The 23,689-nt window shown below is 39.8% G+C and overlaps 2 protein-coding genes across 17 annotated transcripts in view; one reads left to right on the top strand and one right to left on the bottom strand.

The window, feature by feature from the left end:
- LOC103350560 (leukocyte surface antigen CD47) overlaps window positions 1-23,689 on the bottom strand; it is a 166,636-nt gene that overhangs the window by 23,326 nt on the left and 119,621 nt on the right. For 8 of the 13 annotated variants that reach the window (XM_089330727.1, XM_089330732.1, XM_089330726.1 and 5 more), the window contains one exon: window positions 14,305-16,342. The exons of 4 other annotated variants lie outside the window; for them this stretch is intronic. In XM_089330727.1, the coding sequence (XP_089186853.1) occupies window positions 15,746-16,342 (597 nt within the window). In that variant the 3' untranslated portion in view covers window positions 14,305-15,745. Of the gene's footprint in view, window positions 1-14,304; window positions 16,343-23,689 lie in introns of those variants that run through there. One more of the 13 variants, XR_016232420.1, reaches the window with a different exon arrangement.
- Window positions 1-23,689, top strand: part of LOC100354450 (myosin-15) — a 110,389-nt gene that overhangs the window by 67,714 nt on the left and 18,986 nt on the right. For all 4 annotated transcript variants that reach the window (XM_070072033.2, XM_089330724.1, XM_089330725.1 and 1 more), the window contains 3 exons: window positions 4,029-4,221; window positions 4,407-4,610; window positions 20,291-20,416. In XM_070072033.2, coding sequence (XP_069928134.2) covers window positions 4,029-4,221; window positions 4,407-4,610; window positions 20,291-20,416 — 523 coding nt within the window. The remainder of the gene's footprint in view (window positions 1-4,028; window positions 4,222-4,406; window positions 4,611-20,290; window positions 20,417-23,689) is intronic.

Raw genomic sequence — 23,689 nt, 5'->3', positions numbered from 1 at the left:
CTTCCTCCCCTGCAGAAGGTTTAGGCAAACTTTTTTTTTTTTATAAAGTGCCAGATAGTAGAAATTTTTAGCTTGTGGGTCATTTAGTCTCTGTAGAGACTACTCAGCTCTGTAGTTGTGACTTGAATGCAGCCATAATCAATAGGAAATGTGTACGTTGGGGTCTGGTTCACAGTCCCTGTTTACCCACCCATTGTCTATAGCTGCAGGTACCTACTAATGTTTCATTGTCTTTTCCTTCCACATAGTCTATTGTTCTGAACTCAGTCATGTCACACTTTGCTACCTGATCTTAATTTATATGTACAACCTGACTTGATTTATTTTATTATCTAAGTGAGCCTCTGCCAGGAGAATGTGTTTGGTTATGTTTAAATATCTTCCTGTTTCTAAGTAAAATAGTTTGTATTATCTTCAGAAAGTTGATTCTCAAACTCAGACGTGGTATTTAGTTAGCAAACGACCTTGTAAGTTAAGTTAAAGATGAATCACATTTGGATTAAGGAAAACCTCATATTTCTCTGACATAGAAGTATCTGAGGGGGAAATGACCTACTGAACTGTTGATTTTAAATCATCAGTTTTTCTTTTTTTAAGATTTATTTATATATTTGAAAGTCAGAGTTACACAGAGAGAGAAGGAGAGGCAAAGAGAGAGAGAGAGAGAGAGAGAGAGGTCTTCCATCCACTGGTTCACACCCCAGAAGGCTGCAATGGCTGGAGCTGTACCGCCAATCTGAACCCAGGAGACAGGAGCTTCTTCTGGGTCTCACACATGGGTGCAGGGGCCCAAGGGCTTGGGCCTTCTTTTACTGCTTTCCTAGGCAATAGCAGAGAGCTGGATTGGAAGTGGAACAGCCGGGACTTGAAGCAGTGCCCATATGGGATGCTGGCACTGTAGGTGGCGGCATTACTTGCTACGCCAACAGCACCGGCTCCAAATCATTAGTTTTTCATAGTCAGATTTTTAAATGCTTCCTTTAATTTCTCTTCTCAAATCTATTTCACATTTCAGAAAAAAATTCTTACTATATTACTCTTGGACCTGTGTGCCTCATATTGCTTTAGAAAAATGTATGAGCACTTGAGTGAATTTTCATTTTCTAGATTTCCTGCTTCTGCATCAACTGTGTTGATTATTTAGCAGGTATTTTCTAGGCATATGTTATTTGCATGTTAAAACATTGAACTTGTCTGTACAAAAATTCATGAAGTTTCATGACCAACTGTAGAAGTACTGCTTGAAACTTTTAGTTTGTATTTCTGTACAGCAGATTTAACACCAGGCTAGGAATATTTTACTGTTATGTGTAACAAAAGTTAGCTGGGGCAAAAATGAGACTTTCCTAGAGGGGAAGCAGAGAAGTGTCCCCAAGCTTGAATGTTTAATGTAAGCATCCCATTCTTAGACTTCCAGGGCTACTGTCACAAAATAGGTGAATGGCTTATATATCAGAAATTAATTTTCTCAGTTATGAAGACTTACAAAGCTCATATCAAGGTGTTGGCATGTTTGGTGATTTCTCCTGAGATATCTGTTCTTGGTTTGCAGAAAGATGGTCATCTTCTGTGTCCTTACATAATCTTTCCTGAGTGCACACATACCCTGCTGTCTTTTCCTCTTATTGTTAAGTATAGCAATCCTATTGCATTAAGGGACAACCCTAACAGCTTCATTTTACCTTTTATTTTATCTTTAGCATTTTATCTTATCTTTAAAGGCCATGTTTCCAGATATAGTTATATTTTGAGACACTATAGGTTAGGGCATCAACATATGAAGTAGAAACACACTTCAGTCCATATTGTCCTTTTTAACTCTACATACTTGTACACCATAGCATTCTGATCTGGAAGCTGAACAAAAACCTAGACCTAAGGATAGACATGACATGTGAGTCTCAGATGCTGTGGGCTGAGGAGGTAAGACTGGCAGAGGAGAGGTGGTAACCCTAGTTTTAGAAGAAGAAAGCTATTTCCAAGACACTTTGATAACTGCTTCTGTGCCCCTCTACCCACTAGTGAGGAGATGGGTGGTCATGAAAAGTTGGGGCTCCAATGTGACTCAGTTGCAAATTGAACATACTTCCCTGTAGGCTACATGCCTAGTGGATCAACCTCAGAGATCAGGACACAAACTCTGACAATTCAGTGTGAACTCAAATTTTGACCCAAGATGAATAAGCTTTTTCTATTTGTACAGCTGAGCTCCATGAGAAAAGCTCCTTTGTTCTGTCTTCTACGTTTTAGCACTATTTTCACATGTCATGGGGTCAGCTTAAGAGGACATATGTTAATAATAGTAGTTAAACTTCCCAGAATAAAGATCACTAAATCTTGGTGGCTTAGAATAGAATTTTTTTTTTTTTTTGGTCCATGTCTAGAGGATTATGTGGGATGAAAAGATAGGATGGAGAGTTGGCCACTACTCATAGTCAAAAGCCCAGTTTCTTTCCATCTTTTAATGACATGACTTTCCATGTTTGCCACCAAGTTTTCCACAGATGGAGAGAATATAGTGCAGGGTCACAAAATTAGAAAATTGTGTGAGTGAGGCTTGGAATGGTGAGACTTACTACTGCCTCTAGCCCATCAACTAGAACTTGGTCACACGATTCCAAAATAACTTCATGTGGGTTGTAAAATGAAAATGTCCATGGATTTTCCAAAGCATTTTATTGCCTTCCTGTCCAATTCTACTTTCAGTTGCAATAACAAAATAGTATAGCATAAAAATTTATGAAGAATAGAGATTTATTTCACTATTGTTCTGGAAACTGAGAAATCCAAGAGCTTGATGCCAGCACTGATTCCCTTTCTGTTGACAGCCTTCTTGATGCATCAAAACATGGCAGAGGGCATGACATGGGAGACAGAGTGATAACCCATTAAGCCACTAAGTCATGAATGAATGAATCCATTCACGAGTGAGGTCAAAGGCTTCATGACTTAATCAGCTCCCAAAGGTGCTACCTCTTACCACTGCTGCATTGGGTACCAAGTTTCCAACACATAAGTTTTACAGGACACCTTCAGACCATAGCACTTCCTGAACACATGGCTGCTTTTTAGCCACTTTGTAAATAAGGTTTCAGTGCAGAGTTTTAGTTCTTACAAAGGAATAGTAAAGTACTTTAATGTCATACAGCAGTTGGTTTTCTTATCCAAATATCTAGCAAAAGATAAGCATTCTATTCTAGAAGAGTTAGTATTTATAGGTCATTAGAACAATATGAATATACTTCAAAAATACACATGCACAGTTTTTCCCTAATATGCATTTCCATTAACTTTTTGAACACTCCTCATTGGTATGGATTTCAAAATTTAGCTTTTATTTTCATTTTCCATGAACTTATTCAAGCACCCTAATATTGCCGAATCTCAGGACTTGTTCTAAACCAGGTAGCTCTTTCCTGCCCTTCAGAATTTTTACCATTGAAAGTAATTTAAATATTATGGCTGGGACTGGTGCTGTGGTGTAGCAGGTTAAGCCGCCACATGCAGTACTGACATCACATATAGGCGCCAGTTCAAGCTGCCGTGGTTGCTCCACTTTCCACCCAGCTCCCTGCTAATGTGCCTTGAAAAGCAATCGAAGATGGCCCACTTTCTTGGGTCCCTGTACCCACATGAGAGACACAGAAGAAGCTCCTGGCTCCTGGCTTTGGCTTAGCACAGCTCTGGCTGCGGTGGCCATTTGGGGAGTGAACCATTGGAAGGAAGATCTGTTTCTCCCTTTCTAACCCAGCCTTTCAAATACATAAATAAATCTTAGAAAGGAAGAAAATGGCATTAAATTAAAAAAAATATGGCTTACTGAAAGAGCATCATTCCTTCATCCTTAGCCACTCTAGAAATTCATGTGATTGTCTTAGACTAGTCTTCAGGGCGTCTCTCATATGAGGCTAAGTCTTCCCCACATGGTTTCTTAAACTCTTGTGAACATATATTTTCTTAATTTATGGTATATTTTCTTAATTTTTGTGTGCGATTTTGGTCTTCCCTGCTTATTACTCCAAAAATAGGAGGAAACAGCAGTGTGCTATTGACTCCCTGCAGTCAAATCTGGATTCTGAGGCTAGGGGCAGAATTGAGGCTACCCGACTGAAAAAGAAGATGGAAGCAGACCTCAGTGACATGGAATTCCAGCTTCGTGGTGCCCAACGGAAGCTGTCAGAGACAACCAACTCCCTGGGCAAGTTTCAGGGTCAAATGAAGGTATTTTCAAACTGTACTAATGGGAAATGGGTGGGAAATGTCTCTTTTCACGGAAGCAACAGATTGTATTGAACAATACAGGTGGAGACAATGAAGAGAGTAGACACAGGCTTACATTCACATGGGACACATCCCATGTTGAACTCAGAGGAAACTGTGCTCCAGCCCTGTCTGTTCTCTCATAGGACCTTCAAAGGAAGCTGGATGACAGCACACTCATGAACAGTGATCTGAAGGAGCAGGTGGCTGTGGCTGAGCAGCGCAACTCTCTGCTGCAGTCTGAACTAGAAGAACTAAGGTTCTTGCAGGAGCAAAGTGAGCGTGGGCGCAAGCTGGCAGAAGAAGAACTCCTGGAAGCCACAGAAAGAATCAACCTTTTCCATACCCAGGTGGGGTCCAGAAACTCTCCATTAGCTGGTTCAGTTGGTTGAAGATGGTGGTTTCCACAGTTGGCTCAGCTTTAGACCATGCCTGGTTTCTATGCCTTTTTAAAATCAAGGTGTTTTGCTTTTAAATTTCTTTTAATTTTTAATTAGTTTTTAACAGATTCAATGTAATTTGTAGATACAATTCTAAGAACATATTGATATTCCCTTTTTCCTTCCCTCCACCTCTGTCCATCCCACCCTCTTTTCCTCTCTTATTATAGTTTCTGAGATAATATATTTCAAAATTACAAAACAATGAAGACTTAATACTTCACCAGATAAGAAGTGTAATGAGTAAAAAGTAAAAAGAACTAGTTTAGTGGGAATAGATATTGACAATAAATGATAATTTATAGGAAAATGATCATTTCACCCATATACAGTAAATTCTAAAGTAATCACAGATCATTACAATTTTAGCACTATAACATTCTGAACCATTGGTTTGGCAAAGGTATAAAATAAAGGCTTTTTTTAAGATTTATATATTTATTTGAGAGGCAGAGGTACAGAGAGAGGAAGAGACTGAGAGAGAGGGGTCTTCCATCTGCTGGTTCACTCCCCAAATGACTACAATGGCTGGAGCTAGCCTGATCCAAAGCCAGGAGCCAGGAACTTCTTCTGTGTCTCCCATGAGGGTACATGGGCCTAAGCACTTGGGCCATCTTCTTCTGCCCTCTCAGGCCATTAGCAGAGAGCTGGATTGGAAGTGGAGTAGCTGGGAAATGAATCAGCACCCATATGGGATGCCAGCACTGTAGGAAGAGAATTGACCTATTATGCCACAGTGCTGGCCCCAAAACAAAGTTTTACAAAACAATATTTGCTGTAATCCTGATACACAAATTTATTTTTCTTTCTTGTTTGTTTTTAAAATTTTATTCCCATGGAAAATGTGTGGTATTTGTCTTTCTTGGACCAGCTTATCTCAGTCAACAGGATGTCCTCCAGTTGTGTCCATTTTGCTAAAAATGGTAGAATTTCATTCTTTTTAATAGCTAGGTAGTATTATATATATATATACGTATACATATACATATACACACCACATTTTCTTATCAATTCATGGGTGATGGACACCTTGATTAGATCTAAATTTTGGCTACCATGAACAGCATTGCTATAAACACGGTGGTGCAGTTATGTTTTTGATACATTGTATTAAAGTCTTTGGGGTATACACCCAACAGTGGGATTACTTAATCTTACAGCAAGTCTATTTCTAGTCTTTTAAGATCTCCACATTGTTTTCTACAGTGACTGCACTAATTTACATTCCCAACAGTGTTTAAGTATTCTCCTTTCTCCACATCCCCACCAGCATTTGCTATTATCTGTCTTTTGGATTTTAGCCATTCTGAAAGGGATGAGGTGACAGCTCATTGAGGTTTTGATTTGCATTTCACGGATGGTCAGCATTTTTCCTACATTTGTTAATCATTTGTATATTTTTCTATTGGGAACTATCTATTGAAGTCCTTTGCACATTTCTCAAATAGATTGTTTTTTTCTTGTTGAGTTTTTTAAGTTGCCGATATATTTGGGATAATCCTTTGTCAGATAGGTGGCTTGTAAATATTTTTTTTCCCATTTTGTTGGATGTCTTTTTACTCTATTGATTGCTTCCTTTGCTGTGCAAAAGCTTCTGAGTTTGATACTGTCCCATGTGTTTAGTTTTGCTTTTATTGTCTGTGCTTTGGGGGTCTTGTCCAAGTCATCCCCTACACCAATGTCTTGAAGTGGTTCCCCTACATTTTCTTCTGGTAACTTTGTAGTCTTAGGTCTTAAATTTAGGCCTTTAAACTATCTTGAGTTGATTTTTGTATATGGTGAGAGGTATGGATCTAATTTTATTTTCTACATCTATATATCCAGTTTAACCAGAACCATTTGTTGAAGAGATTATTCTCACTCCACAATATGGTCTGAGCACTTTTTATCAAAAATTAGTTGGCTATATGCATGTCAATTAATTTCTAGGTTCTCTATTCTGTTCCATTGATCTATGTATCAGCTTTTATGCCAGTACCATGAGTTTTTTTTTTTCTTTTAAAGATTTATTTATTTGAAAGGCAGAGTTACAGAGACAGAGGCAGAGAGATCTGCCATCTGCCGATTCACTCCCCAAATGGCTGCAATGGCTGGAGCTGGGCTGATTTGAAGCCTGGATCTCCAAGTTTCTTCTGGGTGTCTGACATGGGTGCAGGGGCCCAAGCACTTGGGCCATCTTCTACTGCTTTCAAAGGCCATAACAGAGAGCTGGATCAGAAGTGAAGTAGCCAGGACTGGTGCCCATATAGGATGCCGGCACTGCAGGTGGCAGCTTAGCCCACTAGGCCACAGTACTGCTCCAACATGCTGTTTTAATTACTACAGCTTTGTAGAATGCTTTGAAATCAGGAATTGTGATGCCTCCTGCTTTGTTTTTCTTGCTCAGGATCCATATGAATTTTAGAGTTGCTTTTTCTAATTCTGTAAAGAATGCCATTGGTATTTTGATAGGAATTACATTGAATCTGTAAATTATTTTAGGTAGTATAGACATGTTAATGATATTGATTCTTCTGATTCATGAGATAGGAATATGTTTTCTTTTTTTGTGTCCTTCATTTCGTGCATCATTATTTGATGCATTGTAGAGATTTTTTTACTTATTTGGTTAAATTTATACCTGAATATTTGATTTTTTTCTGGCTATTGTAAAAGGTCTTTCTTTCTTATTTTCTGTGAGCTCATCATTAGTATACAAAAAATCTACCTTTTTTTGTTATGTTTATTTTGTAACCTGATACCTTACTGAATTAGTTTATCAATTCTCATAGCTTTTTGGTGGAGTATTTAGGTTTTCACATGTACAATCTCCTATTATCTGCAAACATGGATAATTTGACTTGCTCTTTTCCAATTCTAATACCCTTTAAAACTTTCTCCTCCCTAACTGCTCTCACTAAAACTTACAATACTACATTGAATAAGTGGTGAAAGTGGACATCCTTGTCTTGTTACAGATCTTAGGGAGAATGCTCTCAGTTTTTTCCTATTCAGTATGATATTAGCTGGTGTTTTCTGATATATAGCTTTCATAATTTTAAGGAATATTCCTTCTATACCTAATTTGTAGAGAGTTGTTATGTTGAAGGGTTGTTGAATCTTATCCAATGTTTTCTCTGCACCTACTGAGATGACCATATTTTTTGACGTGTCTTATGACATTTATTGATTTGCAAATGCTGAACCAACCTTGCATTTCTGGAATAAATACCACTTGTTTGTGATGTATGAGTGGACAGTGAGAGAGAGAGACAGAGAGAAAGGTCTTCCTTTTGCCGTTGGTTCACCCTCCAATGGCCACCACGGCCTGCGCACTGCAGCCAGCGCACCGCGCTGATCCAAAGGCAGGAGCCAGGTGCTTCTCCTGGTCTCCCATGGGGTGCAGGGCCCAAGCACTTGGGCCATCCTCCACTGCACTCCCGGGCCACAGAAGAGAGCTGGCCTGGAAGAGGGGCAACTGGGACAGAATCCGGCGCCCCGACCGGGACTAGAACCCAGTGTGCCAGTGCCACAGGCGGAGGATTAGCCTATTGATCTGTGGCGCCAGCGATGTATGATATTTTTGATGTGGTTTTGGATTCAATTTGCTAGTGTTTTGTTGAGAATCTTTGCATCTATGCTCATTAAGGATATATATATCTACATCTATATAGATCTATATAGATAGATAGATAGATAGATAGATAGATAGATATAGTTCTGTAGTTTTTGCTTTGTGCCACGTCTTTGGTTTTGGGTCAAAGTAATGCTGGCCTCAGACAAAGAGTTTGGCAGAATACCACGCTTTTTCAATATTTTGGAATAGTTTGAAGAGTACTGTAGTTACTTTCTCTTTGTTTTGTAGAATTCCATAGTAAAGCCATCAGGTTTTATTTTATTTTATTTTTTTTTCCTGTCTTTTGGCTAGTCTTGCTAGAGGTTTACTTATGTTTTCTTTAAAAAAAAAAAAAACAACATTTTGTTTTATTGATAGTTTGTGGGTTTTTTAGGGTCAATTTCATTTATTTCTGCTCTGATCCTTACTATTTCTTGCCTCCTGCTGATTTGAGGTTTGTTTTTTTTCTTATTTTTCTAAGTCTTTCAATTAGATCTTTAGTTAGAGACATTTCTCTTTTTTTAATGCTAAAAACTTTCCTCTCAATTCTGCTTTTGCTGTATCCCACCGGTTTTGATATGTTGTTTTCATTTTCATTTATTTCAAGAAACCTATTTTCTTTTTAGTTTCTTCAATGAGCCATTGATAATTCAGTAGCATGCTGTTTAATTTCCAAGTATTTGTGAGTGTCCTATTGTTCTTGTGGATTTCTAGTTTTATTTCTTTATGCTCCGAGAAGATACATGGTATGATTTCAATTTTTTTTAAATTTGCTGAGACTTGATTTGTGGCCTAATATGTGGTCTATCCTAGAAAATGCTACATGTGCTATTGAGAAGAAATATGTATTCTATAGCTGTTGGCTGAAATGTTTTGTAAATTTGCTCTATAGTATGATCAAATTTGATATATCTTTATTAATAGAGTTTTTCTCTGGATGGATGATCTGCCCATTGATAAGAGTAGGGTGTTGAAGTCACCACTATTATTGTATTGGAGTCTATCTCTCCCTTTTTGTCTAATAGTATTTGCTGTATATATTTGGATGATCTTCTGTTGGGTGCATATATATTTATTTTTGTTATGTATTCTTGCTGAATTGAACTTTTTATCAAAATATAATGTCCTTCTTTATTTTATTTTATTTTTTTAGTTTTTGATTTGCTACATTTTATTTGTTATCAGATATCCATGACAGTCTTTAAGTGGCTGTTGAAGCTCAGGAAGAGCCAAATGTATCATTCCCTGGGGTTGCCTTAACAAAGGCAACTATATGACCCAAAAACTATATGACCCAAAACAACACAGGTTTATTCTCTCACAGTTCTGAAGTGTGAGTATCTGAAATAACATTGTCTGAACAGCCCAACTCCCTCTGACCTAATCATAATTTCATTAGGGAGGCCTAACTCCAAGTGAAGTCACATTCTGAGAAAGGGGGCTTAGGATTTTCAGGTACCTTTACCAGGAAGAAAAAGTTCAATTCACAAAACCAGAAGAATGGACAGTTAAGACAATCAAGACCAGGATTCTGGATAGAAAGGGATGAGCATTCTCTCATGTTCCATAACTGCTTGCATGGTTCTCCTGCTCTCTATAAACCACATTATTTTGCAGCAACCTAGAATTTTTAAGAAAATTCTCTTGTCTTAAATCCAGGTTATCTCTAACAATTCTGAGTCATTGGTGAAAGATAATGCTGAACTATCAGGTCTCTGACTTCTCACAGGAGGTTATGAAAATACCCAAAACCAGAATTCTTACATTAACCTTTTCTTTCAATCAGGGCATGTCATCGACATACCCATAGACATTACAAATGTCTATGGTAAATAGGTAATGTAGTAAGTATTTGGAGGCACCTATCCTTAACCTGAACAAGCATGCATGATATAGATAAAGAATGTGTCCTGGCTGGTGCTGCGGCTCACTAGACTAATCCTCCGCCTTGCGGCGCCGGCACACCGGGTTCTAGTCCCATTCGGGGCGCTGGATTCTGTCCCAGTTGCCCCTCTTCCAGGCCAGCTCTCTGCTGTGGCCCGGGAGTGCAGTGGAGGATGGCCCAAGTGCTTGGGCCCTGCACCCCATGGGAGACCAGGAGAAGCACCTGGCTCCTGGCTTCGGATCAGCACGGTGCGCTGGCCGCAGTGCGCAGGCCGTGGCAGCCATTGGAGGGTGAACCAACGGCAAAGGAAGACCTTTCTCTCTGTCTCTCTCTCTCACTGTCTACTCTGCCTGTCAAAAAAAAAAAAAAAAAAAAAAAAAAAAAAAAAAAAAAAAGAATGTGTCCTTTGTCTTTAAACACTGAAGACCTAACAATTATAGTGCACTGCTGGGTCATATGGTAGGTATATGTTCAGATCTCTAAGGTGTAGCCATATTGTTTCAACACTGGCTGACTGTTTTACATTTCCACCAGCAGTGGATTAGAATACTTTATCTCCACACCCTTACCAGCATTTGTTGTTTTTGATTTCTGTATGAGAGCCATTATAATGGGGGTGAGGTGAAACCTCACTGTGGTTTTGACTGCCTTTCCCTGATGGTTAGCGAGCATTTTTCATGCGTCTGTTGGCCATTTGAATTTCCTCTCTTGTAAAATGCCTATTCAGGTCCTTTGCCATTTCTTAACTGGATTGTTTGTCTTCTTCTTGTTGATTTTCTTGAGCTCTTTATAGATTTGCATATTTTGAACCACTTTTGCATCCCTAATGTGAACATCTCTGACTGTACCGAATAATCTTTCTAATGTGTTCCTGGATTCAGCTTGCTAGTATTCTGTTGAGGATTTTATATCTACGCTCATCAAGGATATGGTCCTGTATAATTTTTTTTCTTGAGTCCTGATTTTTCTCTCAGGGCTATACTGAGTTGACTTTGGAGGAAAAACAAACCCCTCTTCTATTGTTTTGGAATAATTTAAGTTGTTTAATGTTTTGTGGAATTCACAGTGAAGTCACATGGTCCTATACTTTTCTTTTATGGGAGATTTTATTATTGACCCAATATCTTGTTTCCTGTTATTGGTCTCTTCAGATTTTCTGTTTCTTCTTTATTCAATCTTGGTAAAGGTGTATGTATTCAGGAAGTGGTCCATGTCTTCTACATAATCAATAATTTCTCTTTTTGTCTTTTCCATTTTTTTTCTTATCCAAGAACTGATTCTTAGTTTCAGATTTTTTTGTATTGCCTTTTTGTCACTATTTCATGTATTTCTGCTCTGGTAGTCACTATTTCCTTATAATTTCAAATTTAATTTGTTGTTAATTTGTTATTGGATTTTAGTTCTTTGAGGTTGACTGATAAGTTCCTCTCTATTTTTTAGATGTATTGATAAAGTTCCCTCTCAGCGTGCTTTTGCTATGTCCTGTAAATTTTAGTATACTGTTTTCCCATTTTCAATCAATTTTAAATTTCCTTACTGTCTTTCTTGACTGATTGCTTAGAAGTAAGATGTTTAATTTCCATGACATTATATCGCCTCCTAAATTGTTACTAGTTTCTAGTTTTATTGCTTTATGCTAAGAAAAGGATATGTGCTATGATTTCAGCTTTTAAAATTGGAGGCATTTTTCGTAGCCTACCATATGAAGAGTGCTCCATACGCTGTTGAAAAGGAGGTGTATTCTGCAGCTGTTGAATGTTCTGTAGGTGACTATTATATCCTATTGATTTAGCATTCAGTTCAGCCCTCAGTTTTTGATTTTCTGTCTGGATAAACTGTCCATTGTTAAAACTAAGGTGGTTAGTACCAACATTATTGTACTGGAGTCTGTCTCTCCCTTTATGACTACTCAAATTTACTCTTGATATTTGGGTGCTCTCTATTGGTGCCTATTTATATAAAATTGTTATTGCTCCTTGCTGATTAAACCCTTTATCATTATATATTTGATGTTCCCTATCTTTTTTTTACTGCTAATGATTAAGTATGGCTATTTCTGCTTTCTTTTGGAGTTCATGTGCATGGAATATCTTACTCCAGTCCTTTACTTTGTGTCTATGCTTATCCTAAGAACTAAAGTGACTTTCTTGTAAGCAACCTATAGTTGGGTTTGGTTTTTATATCCATGCTGTCATTTATGTCTTCTAATTTGAGAATTTAACCTATTTACACTTAGGGTAATTAACAAAAAGTAAGCTCTTAGCATTGCTGTTTTGCTGTTTTCTAGTTTTATTGTAGTTTCTTCTTTATTTCCTTCTCTTAGAATCTTCCTTTGTCATTAAGAGATTTAATCTAGCAGTCTGTTTATCCTCCCTTGCTTATTATTTCTTAAGTATATTATAGATTTTCATCTTGTAAAAGTTTTTGCTATACTCTGCCTATGATATTTTAAATGATTTTGTTTACAAATAATCAGCATTTATACCTGTACCTTCCTTTATGAAGAAAGAGTTTCTATAGAATTATGTGCAGTGAGCATTCTGGGAAAAAACCCTGGAAGATAATTTCTTCCATTCCAGTTCATGCCCATGGTAATATAAATCCTGGAAATTCACAAAAGCCATTCTACTTAAAGGCAATGTGCAGCAGCACTGAAGATGCTTCATCGTGGCATAGCAGGTGAAGCCACCACTTGCAGTGCTGGCATCCCATGGGGACGCCCATTTGAGTCTCGGTTGCTCCACTTCTGATCCTGCTCCCTGCTAATGCACCAGAGAAAGCAGTAGAAGATTGCCCAAGCATTTCAGCCCCTGACCCTCTGTGGGAGACCTAGAAGATGCTCCTAGCTCCTGGCTTCAGATGGGCCCAGCTCTGGCCATTGTGGCCATTTGGGGAGTGAACCAGCAGATGGAAGATCTTCTCTGTCTCTCTCCCCTCCCTCTCCTCTGTAACTCACCTTTCAAATAAATATTGAATAAATAAATCTTCAAAAAAGAAGATGTTTCATGTCGTGGAAGAAGGTAAAGTCTATGAGGAAGGAATGTCTATTTCCAATGCTATTCCTGCAACCAAGAGAGGCACTAATGGTATAAAGTAAAATGAGAATATAAACAAGATAAAGTAAAAAAAATAAATAAAAAACAAATGCCCTATGCCTTTTATAAACAACTTCTACCCTAAGATTTCATGCCCTCAGAAAAAAACATGATTCAACCATGAACCAAATAGCCAGCAGGTCTTTGGCCTTCAGTGTCACAATCAAGGAAGAAAATTAGGACAACATCTCCACAGAACACAGGGAATAATAAGAGATTAATAATAAGAGATGCTAAGGCTGGGAAGATGAGGCTCATTGTACTTTGCCAATCTCCTCCTCCCTGCAAGGTAATATAGGAAGAAGACATTGATAAGGAGGAGGAACTACTTCTTCCTGGATTTAGGAAGAAAACTATTTAGTCCTGAAATCCTATTGGATGAAATCGGATCCATTCAAGTATGCCATTAGTGGTAACAATCTATTAAGAATGCAAGTATGAGAGGACTTCAAAATGTTGGTGGAACAAAAAAAGTAAATTCAGGGGCTGGCACAATGGTGAAGCAGGTTAAGCTGTCGCCTGTGGCACCAGCATCCGGTATGGGTGGTGGTTCCTATCCCAGTTGCATCATTTCTGATCCAGCTCTCTGCTCATGTGCCTGAGAAGGCAGTGGAGGATGGTCCAAGTACTTGGCACCATGCACCCATGCAGAAGATACAGAAGAAGCTCCTGGCTCTTGGCTTCGGATCAGCCCACCTCCAGCATTTTGACCATTTGGGGAGTGAGCCAGTGGACTGAATCTCTCTCTCTCTCTTTGTAACTTTGTCATTCATGTAAATAAATAAATTTTTAAAAAACAAAAAGTTCATTTTGGTTGAAAATTTGAAGTCCTTCCATATTATAGGTCTTCAAAAACATCATGGAAATGCATACTATGAAACAACTATGCAAGGATTCAAAATTTTTTTTTATTATTATTTTTTAACTTTTATTTAATGAATATAAATTTCCAAAGTACGATTTATGGATTACAATGGCTTCCCCCCCATATCGTCTCTCCCACCCGCATCCCTCCCCTTTCCCACTCCCTCTCCCCTTCCATTCACATCAAGATTCATTTTCGATTCTCTTTATATACAGAAGATCAGTTTAGCATACATTAAGTAAAGATTTCAACAGTTTATTCCCACACAAACATAAAGTGAAAAATAATAGATGATTTTTTAAATGATGATGAAATCAGATCAGACCTATTGTCATGTTTAATCCCAGTGAGAGTCAAGTTGGGAACTGATAATTTCTTCTTCTTCTTTTTTTTTTTTTTTACAGAAGATCAGTTTAGTATACATTAAGTAAAGTTTTCAACAGTTTGCACCCACATAGAAACACAAAGTGAAATATACTGTTTGAGTACTCATTATAGCATTAAGTCTCAATGCACAGCACATTAAGGACAGAGATCCTACATGAGGAGTAAGTGCACAGTGACTCCTGTTGTTGACTTTACCAATTGACACTCCTGTTTATGGCATCAGTAATCTCCCTATGCACCAGTCATGAGTTTCCAAGGCTATGGAAGCCTTTTGAGTTCACCGACTCTTATCTTGTTTAGAGAAGGTCATAGTCAAAGTGGAGGTTCTCTCCTCCCTTCAGAGAAAGGTACCTCCTTCTTTGAAGACCTGTTCTTTCCACTGGGATCTCACTCACAGAGATCTTTTGCCAGAGTGTCTTGGCTTTCCATGCCTGAAATACTCTCATGGGCTTTTCAGCCAGATCCGAATGCCTTTAGGGCTGATTCTGAGGCCAGAGTGCTGTTTAGGACATCCACCATTCTATGAGTCTGCTGAGTATCTCGCTTCCCATGTTGGATCACTCTCCCCTTTATTTATTCTATCAGTTAGTATTAGCAGGTACTAGACTTGTTTATGTGCTTCCTTTGACTCTTAGTCCTTTCATTATGATCAATTGTGAACTGAAATTGATCACTTGGACTGGTGAGATGGCATTGGTGTGGGGAGCAAACCGGACTAGACTAAGTTACTGGAATTAAGACTTATTCTATGCATCTGCTCTCCCACAATATGGCGCTGGGAGAGAAGTAAACAGCTTCCGCACAGCTGCCTCCAGTTCAACCAATAAACTGTAGGACTTGCTCCTGATTGGAGGAGAGCGGCGTGCTCGGCGTGTGGGCAGCCGAGTTAGGATTGGCGGAGGAGGACTATAAAGGAGGAGAGAGACGGCATGCACCAGGAACATCTAAGGGGAACATCTAGCTGAAGGAACACCTGTGCAGCCCCCCAGAGAGCCGGCCGGCGGTGTGCCGCTCCCCTGCGGAAGTGGGGAATGTGGCCAGGGGGAACTGCCCTTCCACGGAGGTGGAAGGGATAGTAGCCAACCCGGGAAGAACCAGCAGCAAACCCGGGGAGGGCCGAGCAGACGAAAGAACAGCGCAGGGTCCTGTGTCATTCCTCCACGAAGAGGGGGAGCGACATAATGGTGCCGTGACTCGGATATGAAGCCTAGGCAGCGTTTAGTGTCGTTCCTCCACAAAGAGGGGGAGCGACATAATGGTGCCGTGACTCGGATAAGGAAACTTAGGAGGCTTGGACTCGGATACGGACTGTGGGGAGAAGCCAGGAAAAATGAGAGGAATATTGTTGGAAGAAAACTTAAGGAAACATACCGGGTAGAGAAAAATGTTAGGGAGGATGAAGCCGCGAGTGCAGGCCAAGGCGGACACATAAGCCACCTTGGAATTCTTCAAGTCACCCCGGGGAGCAAGAGACGAAGATCTGGAACCAGAGGCAGAGACGTGGGCCGCCAGGTTGAAATTCGCCAGGTTAGTCCGGGGAACTTGGACTGAATGCCGGTGGTGGCGGAAACATTCGCGGAAGCCGCCGCGTACAGAGAGAGCACGGGGCGTGAATAGATAGGGAACGTGGGGCTGGCGCGAGGCCGTGGTGCGGGCACGAAGTGCGTGGAGACCGCGGAGCGTGCACGCGAAGCCGAGATGCGCAGAGCCGGGAGCCCGCCGGCGGGGCGAGGCGCCGGGAAGCCGGGCAGAGCCGTGAAGCTGCCGTGGGGCGAGGTGCCGAGAAGCAGCCTCGGGGTGGGCGCCGCCGGGAAGCTGCGGGGATAAGAGAAACAGAAGTTTAGAAGTAAGATGAGAGAAATGGGAATGTTGGCAGACAGAAGTAAAATGGGAGAAATAGGAATGCCCGGAGATAGAGAAATAGAGAAATAGAAAGGCCTCCCCTCAACATGGCAATGAGAAAGCTTGGATTCGGTCTGCCCAATTAGTGAGGCGATGAGCACCTGCGGCGGCTAGCAGCTTATGCGCCGCAGGTCACCGAAGACAGGCACGAATTAACATCAATAAGGCCTCCCCACAACACTGCTATGTGAGAGCTTGGATTCGGTCTGCCTGATTAAGGCGGTAAGCACCAGCAAGCAGCTCGACCAGAGTATGAGCTGCAGGTCACCGAAGATAGGCACGAACCAACACTAATAAGTCTCCCCCACAATAAGGCAATGAGAAAGCTTGGATTCGGTCTGCCTGATTAAGGCGGTAAGCGCCAGCAGGCAGCTCGACCAGAGTATGAGCCGCAGGTCACCGAACACAGGCACGCATCAGCGCCTAAAAACCTCCTCACAACATGGCGAAGAGAGGACCCGGATTCGGTTTGCCTGATTGAAAGGACTTGTAAGAACCTGTGGCAACTCTAGCAAGCAGAGCAGAGTGTGTGCCGCGGGGCACCGAAGACAGGCGCGTGTCAACGCCAAAAATAAAAAGAAAGGGGGATCTGTGGGGAGCAAACCGGACTAGACTAAGTTACTGGAATTAAGACTTATTCTATGCATCTGCTCTCCCACAATATGGCGCTGGGAGAGAAGTAAACAGCTTCCGCACAGCTGCCTCCAGTTCAACCAATAAACTGTAGGACTTGCTCCTGATTGGAGGAGAGCGGCGTGCTCGGCGTGTGGGCAGCCGAGTTAGGATTGGCGGAGGAGGACTATAAAGGAGGAGAGAGACGGCATGCACCAGAAACATCTAAGGGGAACATCTAGCTGAAGGAACACCTGTGCAGCCCCCCAGAGAGCCGGCCGGCGGTGTGCCGCTCCCCTGCGGAAGTGGGGAATGTGGCCAGGGGGAACTGCCCTTCCACGGAGGTGGAAGGGATAGTAGCCAACCCGGGAAGAACCAGCAGCAAACCCGGGGAGGGCCGAGCAGACGAAAGAACAGCACAGGGTCCTGTGTCGTTCCTCCACGAAGAGGGGGAGCGACATAATGGTGCCGTGACTCGGATATGAAGCCTAGGCAGCGTTTAGTGTCGTTCCTCCATGAAGAGGGGGAGCGACAATTGGTACATGCCACCTTGATGGGATTAAATTGGAGACCCCTGGTACGTTTCTAACTCTACCATTTGGGGCAAGTCAGCTTGAGCATGTCCCAAATTGTACATTTCTTCCCTCTCTTATTCCTACTCTTATGTTTAACAGGGATCACATTTCAGTTAAATTTCAACACTTAAGAATAACTGTGTATTAATTACAGAATTAAACCAGTCATATTAAGTAGAACAGACAAGAAAACTACTAAGAGGGATAATGTATTAAGTTGTTCATTAACAGTCAGGGCTATGCTGATCAAGTCACCGTTTCTCATAGTGTCCATTTCACTGCAACAGGTTTCCTTTTTGGTGTTCAGTCAGTTGTCACCGATCAGGGAGAACATATGGTATTTGTCCCTTTTGGACTGGCTTATTTCACTCAGCATGATGTGTTTCAGATTCCTCCATTTTGTTGCAAATGACTGGATTTCATTGTTTCTTACTGCGGTGTAGTATTCTAAAGAGTACATATCCCATAATTTCTTTATCCAGTCTACCATTGATGGGCATTTAGGTTGGTTCCAGGTCTTAGCTATTGTGAATTGAGCTGCAATAAACATTAGGGTGCAGACCGCTTTTTTGTTTGCCAATTTAAATTCCTTTGGGTAAATTCCAAGGAGTGGGATGACTGGGTCAAACAGTAGGGTTATCTTCAGGTTTCTGAGGAATCTCCAGACTGACTTCCATAGTGGCTTCACCAGTTTGCATTCCCACCAACAGTGGGTTAGTTTCCCTTTTTCCCCACATCCTCACCAGCATCTGTTGTTGATAGATTTCTGCATGTGAGCCATTCTAACTGGGGTGAGGTGAAACCTCATAGTGGTTTTGATTTGCATTTCCCTGATTGCTAATGACCTTGAACATTTTTTCATGTTCCTGTTGGCCATTTGGATTTCCTCTTTTGAAAAATGTCTATTGAGGTCCTTGGCCCATCTCTTAAGTGGGTTGTTGGTTTTGTTTTTGTGGAGTTTCTTGATCTCTTTGTAGATTCTGGTTATTAACCCTTTATCTGTTGCATAGTTTGCAAATATTTTTTCCCATTCTGTCGGTTGCCTCTTCACTCTCCTGACTGTTTCTTTTGCAGTACAGAAACTTCTCAATTTGATGCAATCCCAATAGTTGATTTTGGCTTTGACTGCCTGTGCCTCCCGGGTCTTTTCCAGAAATTCTTTGCCTGTGCCAATATCTTGAAGGGTTTCTCCAATGTTCTCTAGTAACATGATGGTGTCAGGTCGTAGATTTAGGTCTTTAATCCATGTTGAGTGGATTTTTGTGTAAGGTGTAAGGTAGGGGTCTTGCTTCATGCTTCTGCACGTGGAAATCCAATTTTCCCTGCACCATTTATTGAATAGACTGTCCTTGCTCCAGGAATTAGTTTTAGATCCTTGATCAAATATAAGTTGGCTGTAGATGTTTGGGTTGATTTCTGATGTTTCAATTCTGTTCCATTGGTCTATCCATCTGTTTCTGTACCAGTACCATGCTGTTTTGATTACAACTGCCCTGTAGTATGTCCTGAGATCTGGTATTGTGATGCCTCCAGCTGTTTTTGTTGTACAAGATTGCTTTAGCTATTCGAGGTCTCTTGTGCCTCCATATAAATTTCAGCACCATTTTTTCCAGATCTGAGAAGAAGGTCTTCGGTATCTTGATTGGTATTGCATTGAATCTATAAATTGCTTTGGGGAGAATGGACATTTGATGATATTGATTCTTCCAATCCATGAGCATGGAAGATTTTTCCATTTCTTGGTATCCTCTTCTATTTCTTTCTTTAAGGTTTTGTAATTTTCATCGTAGAGATCTTTAACGTCCTTGGTTAAGTTTATTCCAAGGTATTTGATTGTTTTTGTAGCTATTGTGAATGGGATTGATCTTAGAAGTTCTTCCTCAGCCATGGCATTGTCTGTGTATACAAAAGCTGTTGATTTTTGTGCATTGATTTTATACCCTGCTACTTTGCCAAACTCTTCTATGAGTTCCAATAGTCTCTTAGTAGAGTTCTTTGGGTCCCCTAAATAAAGAATCATGTCATATGCAAAGAGGGATAGTTTGAGTTCTTCCTTCCCAATTTGTATCCCTTTAATTTCTTTTTCTTGCCTAATAGTTCTGGCTAGAACCTCCAGAACTATATTGAATAGCAGTGGTGAGAGTGGGCATCCCTGTCTGGTACCAGATCTCAGTGGAAATGCTTCCAACTTTTCCCCATTCAATAGGATGTTGGCCGTGGGTTTTTCATAGATTGCTTTGCTTGTATGGAGGAATGTTCCTTCCAAACCCAGTTTGCTTAGAGTTTTCATCATGAACGGGTGTTGTATTTTATCAAATGCTTTCTCTGTGTCTATTGAGATAATCATATGGTTTTTCTTCTGCAGTCTGTTAATGTGATGTATCACACTGATTGTTTTGCGCACATTAAACCATCCCTGCATACCAGGGATAAATCCCACTTGGTCTGGTTGGATGATCTTTCTGATGTGTTGTTGCATTCTATTGGCGAGAATTTTATTGAGGATATTTGCATCTATGTTCAAAATTTTTTGTGCCCATTTTTCATGAACATTTTGAAATATATTCCTTTTGCTTAACTGTAACAAAATTTGTTCCTGCTTCCCACTGTGTCTTAAACAAATCTGCTTGCATTAATGGTCTCAACTTGCCTAACAGCAATGTTTTTTACTTAGAACACAACCCTCCTCAACCAGAAGAAGAAACTGGAGGCTGATATTGTCCAGCTTCAGAAAGAAACCCAAGAGGCAAAGCAGGGACTTCAAAATGCAGAGGAGAAGGCCACAAAAGTAGCGACTGAGGTGGGTCCACGGACTGCTTGTTCAAGCCTATTGCCCAGAGTTTACTGAAGCGAAGAAGGGTTCCACTGATTCCCTATAGAGCTAGGAAGCAGACAGTTATCTCTTCTGCCTCTCTATTCCAGCTTGATTAATTAGTCCAGTTAGCTCTTCGTCTCCAACCTAACCTGGCAATGAAAAGCAGCAGCTGAATTATGATAAGCAAAACCTTATAGTAGTCCTTTTTTTAGGTTTAGCCACTTTCTTCCTGTGAATCTACATATCCAGTGTCTAAAAACAATTTTCCTTGTGTTCTCTTATAACTAATTCTTAGGGTCCACAAAGATTTTGTGACAGTGACCTTGAAAGAATGCTTAAATCACTTATTTTTTACAACTCATACTACAGCATGAACAGTAAAATTAGGTTAATAAAGGGCTTCAGAGATGATGGATCTTCTTTATTTGCAAATTTAAAATTATTAATGCTGATACTTTTCCTAAATGACACTAAGGTCAAGATGGGCTGGAAGCCTTGACTGTGCCTTTGTGGGAACTGGGAGAAGACCACTCTCCATGTATCCCCTGGAATAGACACAGTACTTGTCTGAAATGGTACCACCAAGCAAAAAAAAAAAAAAAAAAACTAGTGGAGGGAGGGTGAAAGGCAATATTTGTGTGTGGAAAACCTAGTTTGATACAAGACATTCAATTATGTTTTTACATTAATCATTTTAAAATTAAAAAGAGGTAAAGAGCTTCTGTCTAGATTTGTTCAAGTTTTGTAGCAGTTGAAGCATTAAGAAAAACCTTGACACCAAAGCCCAGCTACTAGGTCACTGTGAAATATATTGCCCTCTAAGAACAGAGAAACACAGCTATCACTCAGCTATTTCAGGACAATACTTCTGCATTCTGATGGGATAGGTGTTTGAAACTTGGAAGATGTCTTGATAAGATTTTCTTGACAATATTTGAAAACTGCACAGTATCACTCTCCTCCTTCCCCACTTTCCAGTTCTCCAAAACTTTACCTCTAAGTCACAACCACTAAATAATACAAATTGTGGTTTTTTTTGTTCTTGTTGTTCTGTTTTTTGCCTTCACCATTTGCACACAGGTCTTAAGATTTAAATTCTACAGCTGCTTAGTAACCTGGTAGACAATCTTTGGCTGGAAGAGCCATGTTATTACATTAAATGTACTGAAAGAGTCACAAATTTATTTTTCCCCCAGAAAACTATTTACAAATTTCATGCTCTTCATAATTATAACTTTAGGAACATGATGATTCCTCCCACTATATCCACCTTCCCACCCCTCTTCCTTCTCCCTCTCCTATTCCAATTCTTACTTTTCACTAAGATCTATTTTCAATTAACTTTACACACATATGATTAAGTCTATGTAAGTAAAGAGTTCAACAAATAAAAAAAACCCTGCACCTCAACAGTTGAGATAAGGGTTGTTTAAAGTCACTGCTTCTCAAGTGTCAATTTCATTTCCATTGATTACCTTTTCAGTGCTCTATTGGTTACACAGGTCAGGGAAAACGTGGTATTTGTCCTTTGGGGACTGGCTTATTTCATGAAGTATGATGTTTGATTTCTGGTGTTTCTATTCTGTTCCATTGGTATTTCCATCTGTTCTTGTACCAGTACCTGGCTGTTTTGATTACGGTTGCCCTGTAATATGTCTTGAACTCCAGTATTTTGCTTCCAGCTTTGTTTTTGTTATATAATATTGCCTTAGCTATTCAGTGTCTCCTGTGTTTCCATATGAATTTCAGCTTTATTTTAATATCTGAGAACAATGTCCTTGGTATTTTGATTGATATCACATTGAATCTGTAAATTGCTTTTGGTAATATGTACATTTTCATGATATTGATTCTTCTAATCCATGGAAGATTTCTCCAATTTTTGTATGTTCTATTTCTTTCCTTAATCTTCTGTAATTCTCATCATAGAGATCTTTGATATTCTTGATTAAATTTATCCCAAGGTATTTTTTTGGTAGGTATTGTGAATGGGATTGATCTTAGAAGGTCTTTCTCAGCTCTGACATGGTCTGTGTATGCAAAGTCTGTTGATTTTTTGCTGATTTCATTTCACTTATTTATTTATTTTTTAAAGATTTTATTTGAGAGATAGAGTTACAGACAGTGAGAGGGAGAGACAGAGAGAAAGGTCTTCTATCTGCTAGTTTACTCCCAAATGGCTGCAACAGCCAGAGCTGTGCGGATCCAAAGCCAGGAGCCAGGAGCCAGGAGCCAGGAGCCAGGAGCCAGGAGCCAGGAGCCAGGAGCCAGGAGCTTCTTCTGGGTCTCCCAAGTGGTTTGTCATAAATTGCCTTGTATTGAGGAATGTTCCTTTATACTAAATTTGCTTAGAGTTTTTGCCATGAAACAATGTTTATTTCATCAAATGCTTTCTCTGCATCTATTGAGAAAATCCTATGGCTTTTGTCCTTCAATTTGTTAATGTGAAATATCACATTGAGTTGTGAATGTTGAATCATCTGTGTATACCAGGGACAAATCCCACTTGGTCCAGGTGAATGATCTTTTTGATGTGTTGTTGGATTGGTTAGTATGTTTTGTTGAGGATTTTTGCATCTATGTTCATCAGGGAAATTTGTCTGTAGTTCTCTTTCTCTGGTGTATCTTATTCAGGTTTAGCAATTATGGTGATGCTGACTTCATAGAAAAAATTTGGGAGAATTCTCTCCCTTTCAATTGTTTTGAACTGCTTGAGAATTGGAGCCAGTTTTTAAAATTTCTGGTAAAATTCAGCAAGGAAGCCATCCTGTCCTGGGCTTTTCTTTGCTGGGAGGATCTTTATTACTGATTCAATTTCTTTCTTGGTTAATGGTTTGCTTAGATTTTCTAAGCCTTGATAGCTTAATTTAGGTAGGTTGTGTGTGTCCAGGAATATATCCATTTCTTCTAGGTTTCCCAGCTTGTTGGCATACAGCTCTTTGTAGTAATTTATGATGGTTCTTTTTATTTCTGTGGTGTCTGTTGTTAACATTTCCTTTTTCATCTCCACTTTTATTGATTTGCGTCTTCTTCCTCATTTTTTTGGCTAGTTGGGCCAATGGTGTATAAATTTTGTGTATATTTTCAAAAAAACTGTTCTTTGTCTTGTTCTTCTTTTGTATAATATTTTGGTTTCAATTTTATTTATTCTCTACTTTTAATTATTTCTTTTCTCCTACTAGTTTTGGGTTTGGTTTGCTGTTTTAGTTCCTTGAGATGCATTGATCTCAAGATTTATTTGTTGCCTTTTTCAATTTT

Source organism: Oryctolagus cuniculus, chromosome 4 (assembly GCF_051225735.1).
Source record: "Oryctolagus cuniculus isolate XC-2025 breed Fujian yellow rabbit chromosome 4, ASM5122573v1, whole genome shotgun sequence".
Taxonomy (NCBI): Eukaryota; Metazoa; Chordata; class Mammalia; order Lagomorpha; family Leporidae; genus Oryctolagus; species Oryctolagus cuniculus.
This window is presented reverse-complemented; position numbering and strand designations above follow the sequence as displayed.